This window comes from Vespa velutina, chromosome 10 (genome assembly GCF_912470025.1).
Source record: "Vespa velutina chromosome 10, iVesVel2.1, whole genome shotgun sequence".
In the NCBI taxonomy this organism is placed as follows: domain Eukaryota; kingdom Metazoa; phylum Arthropoda; class Insecta; order Hymenoptera; family Vespidae; genus Vespa; species Vespa velutina.
Window position 1 is genome coordinate 8,141,670 of NC_062197.1, and position 12,088 is coordinate 8,153,757.

General features: G+C 33.5%; 1 protein-coding gene across 2 annotated transcripts in view; it reads right to left on the reverse strand.

Annotated features, from left to right (window-relative positions):
- LOC124952454 (polypeptide N-acetylgalactosaminyltransferase 2) overlaps nt 1-11,918 on the reverse strand; it is a 98,035-nt gene extending 86,117 nt beyond the window's left edge. Inside the window, exon 1 of one of the 2 annotated variants that reach the window (XM_047502344.1) lies at nt 11,363-11,918. In XM_047502344.1, coding sequence (XP_047358300.1) covers nt 11,363-11,452 — 90 coding nt within the window. In that variant the 5' untranslated portion in view covers nt 11,453-11,918. The remainder of the gene's footprint in view (nt 1-11,362) is intronic. The other variant, XM_047502343.1, reaches the window with a different exon arrangement.
- Between the last annotated feature and the right edge of the window lie 170 nt (nt 11,919-12,088).

Consider the following 12,088-nt stretch of genomic DNA (forward strand, 5'->3'; position numbering starts at 1 on the left):
TTTTTAAATAACTTATTATCATAAAATTTACAAATATCGTGCAAAGAGAGTTTCCATGTAATTGAAATTTAAAAGCAAAAACTGAACGAATATAAAACCAAAGGATCGAAATATTTGATGAACGTATTGCAGATATGGCTGAAAGAGTGACTATAAAAGATTCATTAAATCAAATAGGAACATTAAACATTCGTTAATGGATTCAATCGGAATTATTCGCAATTCAAAGCTATCGCTCCCAAGTTAAATTCTAATCGGCTTATCATATTACGCATTCAGTATCGAACAAACCTGTTTCAACGTAAATGTATACGATATTGATTATAAGTTCATTTTATATAATGTCAATGTCACCGATCTAAGATATAACCAAACGTATTTGTTAATCGTTATTCTTACGTGACAATCTTTTTATCAACTTTTCAAAGTTCATGTGAATAAAGAACTTTTGTATACATAAAAAACGAATCCATTGCAAATCTTTAATATCGTTTTTTTATCATTCGTTATGATGGGAGTAAATAATGAATTTAAACAAAAATATTTCTAACAGATTACAATCATCCATATATTTACTTTAACCAACAAGAGATTTCGATAAACATCTATACGATAAAAACGTATTTGGTGAGTACATATACAAACTAAATTATGTGAACATGAAATACTCTGTTTAAAGAAACAAACTAACATACGGATCTGATCCAGTTTTGAAACATGTTGCAAGTATAAAGAACTTTCGAAAATCATAGAATATTGATGAATAAACATTCAAATGTAAAAACTTGCTTGATCGTGCTTTTGCCATTTAAAATTAACGAATCTATGCACCGTATCTCTTTATGGAGTTATTTTCAAATAAAACCCTCATTTATCATTCTAGTCAAGCGAAGGAACAAAACGGAGAAATAACGTAAGTAAACGTTTTGAAAAACAAATTTGCTATAATATATTGCTTTTTTTCTTCTTTAACCTTCATGATACATCGAGAATACATCGAAATGTCTTTATGCTGAATAAGTTTTCGAAGCATTGTTATAGAAAATGTTAGAATATCGAGGATCCCTCTTGAGGAATCTCATGTCTTATGGCACCATATGGTACGTTCCGAATGAGAGAGAGAGAGAGAGAGAGAAAGAGAGAGAAGACCCTTGGAAGAAGCGACGAGTTTCCGACACTTCCACGTCGACTTTGGTTTCGAATCGCTTTCGAAAGGAGAAAGGGAGGTAATGGACGACAGGTGGTAAAGTGGGTGGCCCATACTCGAAATAAGCCGATCACTATGCATTCGACGCACGAAAACGTATTCCACGAACGGAGCCCTTCGAAGCGTATGTAACAATAATAGAATCCCGAGGGCTTCCGAGATTTTTTTTTTTTTTTTTTTTTTTTTTTTTTTTTTTTTTTTTTTTTTTTTTTTTTATTATTATTATTTTACTACTACATAGAATTTCGAGCAGTTTTTCTTCGAAAACTTTCAAGAGATCAGGGTATATTACAATTTTTTTTTTTTTTTGAAATAAAATATCTAATTTTCTAGGCAAGCGAATTTTTATCATTATAATTATGTGATTTATAAAATGTAGAATCGCTCGAATGAATTATTACAATAAATTCAAATGAATAGTTCGATCACCCCCTTCCGTTTGTTTTTCTTTTCTTTCTTTCTTTCATTTCTTTTTCTGTCCCTTTTTCTGTCTTTCTTTCTTGTTTTTTCCTTTTTTATTTATTTTTTTTATCTCCTTCGATCTTCGATGTTCACGAAGAGAAAGAGAGACAGAGAAATATAACTACGATCTCAGTCTCGAGGTAACCTAGTGACCGTGAAGTGGGTCGTAGTCGACCCTGAACCGGAACCGACAACGAAAGTGATCCGTCGTTTGAGCCTTAAGCTCGTTTCACGCTCACCTTACGCAATCGTGACCGCCAAAGCATACCGATCGAACGTGCTTAGTTATCTCTATCGAAATGCAAAGTTATTATAGTTCGATAAATTGAAATGATGAATAACATTGGTCAGTTTTCTTCTTTTCCTATATAAAAAAATTTTACATAGAAATACGAAATATTTCCTTCGATATTTCATTTTAACAAATTGGAAAAATAAAGAATTAAAAAATCTAGAGAAAATCTATGTAATCCTTGTTGAAAGTAGAGATATTTGAAAAGAACGAAATTTCTATAGTACAAAGTTAATGAAAGGAACAACAGAGTTGGCACGAATTTAATCGCCTATGCCAACGTGTGTTTCGCCAACCAACGAAGTCTTTCTCATGTATATTATACCAAGCAGTAAGAAGGTAAATCGCCGTCGCGTGAAACAGAAAAGAGTACACGGTTCTTCCGGGCACGTCCCAACGAATTTCACGGGGAATAAAGCGCCGTAAAATGCTAAGGTAAAAAAAAAGAGATCGGGTGCTCGTGGGAATCATGGAGTCATCTTGTTACATCTTATTCAAACAAGAAAAATACTTAGATTATTCGTGTACATATATATTGTGGTATGTGTATGTGTGTGTGTATGTGTGTATTTGTATATAAACATAATATACAGCCTTTTCGAATGCATGCGAACAATACATTTTTTGTCCATTTGTCTTTGCACGAATATATAGATATCAATCGAAAGGAAATAAATAGCTTATTCATCAAGAATTTCACATGTTAAAATAAAAATTCGATCTGGTGTTAAAACATTGAAGATGGAAAAGGAAAGAAAAAAAAAACTAAATAAAAGAGGAAATGGATGAAAAGTGTTGGATGAGAATATGAACGAAAAACACAGAGAAGTCTACTGTGGTCTAGTCGAAACGACTTTACAACAGTGCATTCGTAGAATTTCAAGAAGAACTTGGCCACGGTTCGACGAGAAGGATGTTTCGTGATAAAGCTACGAACATTTCTTCCACTCTTCGTTCTCTTTATTTCGAGCATCGTGCCAGGGGTAATGGTCGTCACGATGTACTATAACAGACGTGATTGCGAGTTGCGTTCGTAGCCATTCCGGTACTCACCGCTACGAAATAAAATCGTGTTGTTTCTTCCTTTCTTCCTCTCTACCTCTCTTCTTTTCTTTCTACTCATGAAGGAACATTGCCAGTTATCGGAACGACGTCTTCTCTTTACTTACGAGTTCGGTCAGACGAAAAAAAGAGACAGAAAAAGAAAGAGAGATAGAAGAGAAAAATTTACCAAAAATTAATTCCACGCTATATCACCAAACGTAATTAGCCATTTCGTTCTAATTAAAGAAGATTCACTTCGGTAGAAGAAGAAGAAGAAGAAAAAGAAGGAAGGTAGATCTTAGAATTGTATTCAAGAGAGTAGGACCAAGCCGGGGCTCTTTCGTTTCGTTGCGAAAGTAAAAGGAAGAAAATATAACGTCTGTAATTAGTTCCCGATCCAGGAATCTTCCTTTCATATTTTTAGAAGCGATCCTCTCTCTCTCTCTCTCTCTCTCTCTCTCTCTTTCATTTTTTTCTTCGGAAACATTCGAAAGCCATTTCGACAGAGAAAAAAACAAAGGTACGATTAAGAAAGAAATACGAGAATAAGAAATTCCTTTTACAATTCCATTGAAAATTAAGAGCATTTAAATTTCACGTTCGCAAAGATTGATATCTCAAAATTACCGTTAAAAAGTTTAATTAAACAAAACATTATCGATCGAATTTACTCGCTATTTTTAACTTTTCTTATGTATATATTATATATATAAGTATAAAAATATACATATATGTATAACATATACATAAGAAAAGTTGAAAATAGCGAACAAACTCGACGGATAATGTTATATATATGTATGTATATGTATGTATATTTTTGTATTTGTACACACACACACACATACACAGACGTGACAACATGTTCGAACTAACACCTCGCTTTTTTTCGTAGCTCAGAGCTAACTGAGCTACGCCCCTCCCACGACGCGATCGTTGAAAAGGGCAGGTGTGGTCGTGATGAATTTTAATTAGCCTTTGCGACCTCCTCCTTCGGAACTATGACCTTAATTCCTATCTATTCGCATATTCTCGCATGCATGGCATACGTCTACGAATAACGTCGACGAGATAAAAAAAGAAAAAAGAAAAAGAAAAAAAGAAAAGAAACTTTAAGCAAAAAAAAAAGAAAGATCTATTTTTCTTTTACATCTCCTCTAGTCACGTCAGCGAAAACTCGAATAAAACTGTTATGTAACACAATGCAAACGTAGGTATTAGTTAATTCGAGACGTCATACCTTTAACGACCACGAGAAAATAAAGGACACGATTTATTTTGATTGTTTTTTAGTTATTTATGGAAAATTCTACTAATTTTTTGCTCCGACTAGATATATATGTTCGTTGGCTTAACAAAGACTGGCACGATAAATCTCTTCGCTTGTGAGAAAGGTTAAAAATTAACTCGGTCCATGCCACCGTCATTTATCACGATCTATGCATCCACGGTTCATTGTCCAAGACGAATCTCTCAGGAAAGAAAGATCGTTGCGTGAAACGCACGAGAAAGACTCTAATTTCACTGAAATTATTGCGGTTCTTCCTTTAACGTATGTAATATACTTTCTTTTTCTACTCGGTCGCTCGGTCATTATAACACACAAAAAAGAAAGAGAGAGAGAGAGAGAGAGAGAGAGAGAGAGAGAGAGAGAGAGAGAAAGAAATATGTACTAAAAGTTTCTTCATCGTATCTCATAAATGATCACTTTCTAACTATTTTGCGATTAAAAATAACGTTTTCTAAACCATTTGCAATGAAAATTTAAAACTAAGAAAAATCTTTCACGATAAATGAACGAAATTTAGAATCTCTATTAATAATAAATGTCCAATAACAAGCGAATAACGTAGAGTACTTTCAAGTTTTTCACATCTCTCGACGCAGTTGGGAAATGAAATCTGCGATCAAAATGAAGAGCTCCCACTACAATTATTCTGGATTCCTCAGAGATTATTCTAGCTGTTGAGGTTATTGCAACGAGCAAGTAGAACGCGCATACGTTACCCTTCTCGTCGAAAGTCAATTATCTACACTTCTTTCCGTACATATTAGTATCTTACCTGAAACATAAGAAAAAAAATAAAAGATTTACCACAAAACATTTGTTCAAGAAAATAGTAAAGGATATGGTAGATTGGATATAGTAGAGGAATATCTACTATAACAAATTCGACTAGAAACTTTTCGATGAAACTTCGGGAACTACATGCGTAGTTGTCTTCAAAACCGATATTTGCGGTCGTCGAAATTCGTGAAAGAAAAGGAGAAAAATAAAAAAGAGAAAAAGTTTTTCAGTAGATACGACCGCAAGAAGAAGATCCTATTTAATTGTGATTCACGAGCGTAAGAACGGTTGGAGACGAAGAGAATAAAATTAAAAGGAATAAATAGTGCGCAGTGCGGTATTCGGTGCATTCCCGGAGGTGCTTACACATATACACACATACATTGTTATACAGGTATACACGTACGCACTAAGGCGCATCCCCTGTTTTTACATTGCTTTGAACCACACCACCGCCTTAATTTTCTGTCCTTCTTTCTCTCTCTCTCTCTCTCTCTCTCTCTCTCTCTCTCTCTCTCTCTCTCTCTCTCTCTCTCTCCTTCTTTCACAAATAGCACACAGTGAAACGAAAAGACCCTCGACGCAAGAAACTTTCGTGTGGATATCACGCAGGTATTTCACCAGGAAAAATATTTTCCTACCAAAGTTCATCCCCTCGAACCCGTGACTCCTTATAATCCTCCTCTTTCCTTCCTTTAAATACGAGAAACAAATGTTGCATAAATCTACGAACGAAAAACTTCATTTCGACGACTCAAACCAACTGATCCTTTTTCTTTCTCTTTTTCTTTTCCTCTTTGTCTTTTTTCTTTTCTTCGTATTTCCCTTCCCTTCTTTTGCTTTTTACATTTACAGAAAACGCCTTCTCAGAACTGTGTTACGTGGGTTCCAACATCGAATACTGGAATAAGAAGAAAAATTCAGACGTATCTCTTTTGATATAGCTAGAAAATATTTCTTCCGTTGAAAATCTCTACTCGTCCGACGAAAATGCTTCTTGTTTATTCCGCAAAAAATGAATATAGCTTTGTATTCTCTTTACGTTAAATAATACAGTATGTTTTTAAATAAATAAAGGTAATTTTAAAAAATATATACATCTTTAAAAAATATATATAAAGCTACATATGTATAAAGCTACGATATTAAAATATGGAAATATTATAATCGAATGAAAGTACTCAAAAGGGAAAAGATTAACGATCTTGGTGTTGGTAAAAATGAAAGAGAAAAAAGATTTGTTACTCTTTAAATCCAACACTGGTTTGTATTACTCCTTCCTTTTGGTCACATGGTAAAACTGACGAAAAATCTGCGCGATACGTGACCACAAATGTGACCGACTCATTACACCCTCGCTAACGCCATACTGGTGCGTACGATATAATCGCGCATGCTGTATCCCTGGGAAACGAGAAAACGTTTGCTCACTAGCAAATCTCGTCTGGGTAATCAGACCAATTACGTCGAAATGTTGGCATACGTTTCCTAGAAAATGTATATACGTTTATATACATATATGTTGATTACGCTCGAAGAATATCGCCTTCTTTTTTTTATTTTTTTCAACTTCATGATAAATAGTAAACACGGTCACCAGTTAAAATGAAAATAATAATCCTTAGAAAGCTTGAAAATACAACCGAGTTATATAGTTAATATTGCTTTCAAACTTTCATGAGCATCTAGAAAATATCTCGTATTTTTTTTTAGAGTAACATCAATTATTAAAGATACCGCCTACTCTTATTATTCGCTTTTACTAGTAATTTTATGATCATTTACGACTCGCTTCTGTCAAAGTTCTACTTTCTTCGTATTTGTTCCGCTCCATAGAATTAAAAAAATACTCTTTAAGATACTCTTTATTTGTTATAATACATTGTAAATCAGATAAAAATTTTATTTTATCGATCAAGGTCATTTAAAGTTAAAAGATCATATCATCATCGTCGCATTGAATGTCGAATCAAAGTTAAAATCAAATCATTTTTACATACAAAGTAAAATTCCTTAAAAATCTATATTATTCGCGAATAATTTGGGAATGCTCTCAAAACGGATACATGTAAGAAAATCGATAATGTTTAACTACCAGCATGTAAATTAAGTAAATGAGCTTTCTGTGGGTTCCTTTTGGTCTTTTACCAAGTGTTGAATTCGGCTCCGAACATATTCCGCGATACTACTACGTTCTTCTATTAATCTTCTGTCATTCATCTCCGCCGTTAGACAAAGCGGTGCTATTACAATGCCGAGCAGAATTTCAAAGTGTTCGTTGGACAGGAAAGCTGGATTCGTATCGATCTTGTTGTACTCAGATATTAATAAACGTAACAATTTAAATTGCATTTTGTTTGTCCAGTTGCAATAAATTTTTTTTCTTTTTTTTTTTTTTCTTTAATTGTTTTCTTTCTATTCTTTTCTTTTCGTTTTCATTTGTAAAATTATTCCTCGAAAAAATACGGAGAAAATATGTTTAGGGAAAGAAAGAAAAAAAAAGGAAAGAAAAAATGGATCGCGTGGTGAGAGAAGGATTATAACAATCGCGAATAATTCATAAATCTCCTTGGACAAATCAAGGCGGTTAGTATAAATTTATAAGGAGAAGCGGGAAAAGGAAAATAGAAAAGAAAGGGTAACTACGATTAAACCGTGTGCCAACGCTTTGCGTTAATTAGTCCGGATTTCTCTTGGTCCTCGAATAATACCTTTGTCTTTCTATATCCTCGATAAAGTGGTCCGTAGTGCTGGTTACGTGTTGTACGTACGTCTACAAGAGTAAGAGTGTGAGAGAGAGAGAGAGAGAGAGAGAGAGAGAAAATCTCCTTTATCCTCCTTTTCTTTTTTATTATTTCAAACAGTTTCTCACCAGGATTCCAAGCTAATTCTCTCTCGATCTCTTTATCTTTTCATTCGAAACATATGGAAAACGAAAAAAGCCCAAAAGATAAAAGAAAAAACAGTTAAAAGGCTGTCAAACGCTAAGCTGAAGAAAAATAAATAAAAAATTAGTATCATTTCTTATTCCTTATTCCTATTTCCTTTATCGTTCTCACGTCCGTTCGTGGTCCCTCGAATTTGTCAAGGGTCAAGAAGAACATATGTGGGTAGAGCTTACGCAGAGTTTTTACAGATATATCTATTACCAACACATAGATGAAAGAAAAAGCACATAAGAGAGGCGATTTTTGAACAAACATCTTTTACTTCAAAAATTTATTTTTCCTTTTGGTACGAGAAAATTTCTTTTCTTTCTTTTCTTTTCTTTTCTTCTTTTATTATTTTTTTTACCTATTTATAACCGATCTTCGCGACCTTACCAACTATAGCTCTGAAACGAATCGAGTGACTGGAATGACGCTCATTTGAAACCGGTTCTGGAACGGTTCATCCCTATTTTCCGAAAAAAGGCGAACAACTACAAGACTATAAAGAAATCGATTTGACTATTTTTTACTCGCCTTTGGGTATGTCGTCAAATGAAAAAAAAAAAAAAGAAAAATAAAAGGAGAACAAATGAAGAAGGAGAAATCAAGGTTTTTCAGAAGAAACGTTAATTACTCACTGAATTTATAGTAAATAATGTTAATTACTTACTCATCTAGACACAACATCATACAGAAACATAAGACACTTGTAATTACTTAAAAATGAGATAAAGTAACATATAATTGATGTAACAGTTAATTGTAAACGCATAACATTGTCGACATCAACGACGTAATCGTCATCGAAGTAGAAGCAATGAGTGAGAGCAACGTCGATTGTGGCTTTCGAGTTTAATGGCCAAATCGTATTCGGCACGTTAACGCGATTAGTTCGCTCCATTAGCGCGTCAACGCTTAAAACGTTGCACCAGCGTACGCGATTCTCGACGATAGAAAGTTGTTCACGATGCCAGAAATTGCTTCAAAATCGTGCTAGAGTGTGCGATATTGAAAACGAGTGATGATTCGAATGGACGATTGTCAAACGAGACAATGATCGACGTTATATTCTAAAAATCATGTTAAAAATAATATTAGAAAACAATTTTCCTTTTTTTTCTCTTTCTTTTTGTTATTCTTCATGCTTTTATTTATTTCTTTTAAGTAAACGAGTAAAAAATATTTTCTAATCTATAGCGCCCATCGAACGATAGTTCCCGAAGAAATAGAATAACTTTCACCTCGCTTCTAAAGTGCGATTAGATCAAATTCACGTACACTCGTACGAACTATTCCACTGGATCTTCTTCTAGCTCTCGATTAGAACGGGTTTTATGTTTACGTATACTACATGTATCTATATACATACAGATATATATATATATATATATATATATATATATATATATACATATATATAGATATCTATATATAAATATAGATATAAATATAATATAGATATAGATATCTTTTTTTTTCTATCGAATTATGTAACTTTTATTACGAAAACCAAATTTAAAATCGAATTTGTATAAATTATTTTAACAAACGCATCGATTATCGTAATGGCTGGAAGGAAAATTTCAATATTTTTTATTTGGCTCTAAAATCGATTATCCTGAAAAGATATGCGTGAGAGAGAAAAAGAAAAAGAAAAAGAAAGAAAGAGAGAGACAGAAAGAGAAAGAGAAAGAGATAGAAGTACACTCAAGCGACTCAGATAAACACGCGATCGTTCGCACGCAACGCAAGAACTCGTCTCGAACTGGTTCGTTTCATCGAACTCTTATACCGGACGTTTGTCCGACCGAATTTCATCTTCGAAGAATTTTTTGTCGATTATGAAATAAACAATATATATCTATCATTAAAATTCGTTCATGATAACTTTTATTTCGATAAGAGTACGAACATTTAATTGCTATTGTCTATCATAATATGTATTATTTTTTTTCTATTTTTAACTGCAATTATTGACGGGTATTATATACTTTTCAACTCGATCTTTACAAAAGTACACAAATATTATGTTAATATCTCCTTCGATTTTGATTCCGATTGCATTTAAATCTTACGAATGAATTGACTCGTTCGTAAGATTTAAATGCAATCGGAACAATATAATCCGCGTTGACTGCATTAAAAACTATAGAATGAAAATGAAAAATAAAAGAAAAAGAAACAATTAATTAAATGAAATAAATAGTTTGGTAGAATTGTATGAAACATACACATTATATATAATATCTCGTTAATATTTTGAAACATAATCCAATCGTTATGAACAAAATTTCCAATACTTGAGAAAACCGATAACCTTTTATCGTAACAACGTTACAAAAGAATTCGCTTGTTATACGGCTCGATTTTTCACGACTAATTATGCCAGTACTGTGATCGGTTAATTAATAGGCAAGTTACTTCGCTTCAACTCTAACTATTCGCTTGAGGATAATACAATTGCTCGTAAATGTGAAGTCGGTATAATCTACAATACAGGAAAGAGAAAACCGGGGGGAGGGGAAAGAGGGAGAGACAGAGAGGGAGAAACTCGACAGTGAACTCAAAGAGATCGGCAGAGTTTAGAAATTTATTAGAAACAAAAGACATTTTGTCTTGTGACTTCCATCGCTTGGAGAATAACGCAAACCAATTATGAAACTGGAAGCAAGCATCTAATTAATATTTTCGCATCAAAATAATAAGCTGTCGTACGAGATAATGACACTACGGTCTTCGAAAAGTAAATTCGAGTTAACTAGATCCACATGATTACGAAAAGTAACTTCATTGGAGATCATCAAATAATAATGACATAGAATAAATCGCAAGATTAAAATAGAATAAAATATAATAGACATGATTTTGATCGATCGAGAATCGAAGCGAATCAAGAATGTAAATGCACGTGTCACGTACATCGACAAATTCCCATGCATCTTACGAAAACGTGAGAAGGGGATGATGGTTCATGGATCATTGTAAAATTCTGAAGATTTCGAAAAATATCTAAAAAAAAACATAAAAAAAACAATCACAAAGTGATATTCGTTTTTGGAGGAATGACACGCATAGAGAAAGCAAGATAGCGTCTCTTTAATAATCGATACACCCTCGAAATTTAAGGATCTGAAAGAAAAGCATCGAAGAAGAAAAAAAATAAAAGAAAAAAGAAAAAGATACGAAAAAACAATGAAGCTTGATACGTAGGCACATAGAATGTTATGTTTGTAAAATATTTGAATAAATAAATTCGTAACTATAAGGTCAACGAAATTCAAGGTTATTGCTATTGAAATAATTACTTGTACGTAAAGATCATTAGATTCTTTTATCAATGAGAATATTTATATCCTTACCTTGGTATCTCTGGATGTGTGATAATAGTAAACAAAGACGAACATCCAGGCGCATGACAGAAGGAGCACTATTTTCACGTTTCGCCGCATGTTCAAGGGTGGTCGTGTCTATCTCTATCTCTATCTATCTGTCTGTCTGTCTCTCTCTCTCTCTCTCTCTCTCTCTCTCTCTCTCTCTTTCTTTCTTTCTCTCGCGCGCGCGAATATCCTTAATCTTTCTCTCTCGTAACTTTATTAGAGACTTTTCTCTCTCTTTCTTTCTCTTTATTTCTCTCACAAAATATAAACTCACGAAAACACGCACACTCGCGGCCGAGAATGCGGCGTGACACCACGAAGAAACACTAAGAACGTGAACCCGCCGGCAGCCGAAGCCATACTGCCGTGTATTGCCGGCGCGCTTCACTGACGCCTCGCCTCATCGCGCCGAGTCGGGAGCTTTCGTCGTTTGTCACTACGCTCCGCCATCATCGTTTGTAACGCCTCCTACCGACATTCCTTAGCGATATCGATTCAACGCGCCAACTTTAAACATACGAATTTTTCCTCTGCTACTCATTTTTTTAATTTCTTTCCTTTATTCTCTTTCCAAAAACTCTGTTTCCTTTTATCTTTTTTCTTTTCTTTTCTTTTATTTTATTTTATTCTCTTTTTTTTTATTACTTTTCTCGACAAAAATTTTTCTATTATCGTCAATGATAATAAAAAATCTTCAAAATTCATATA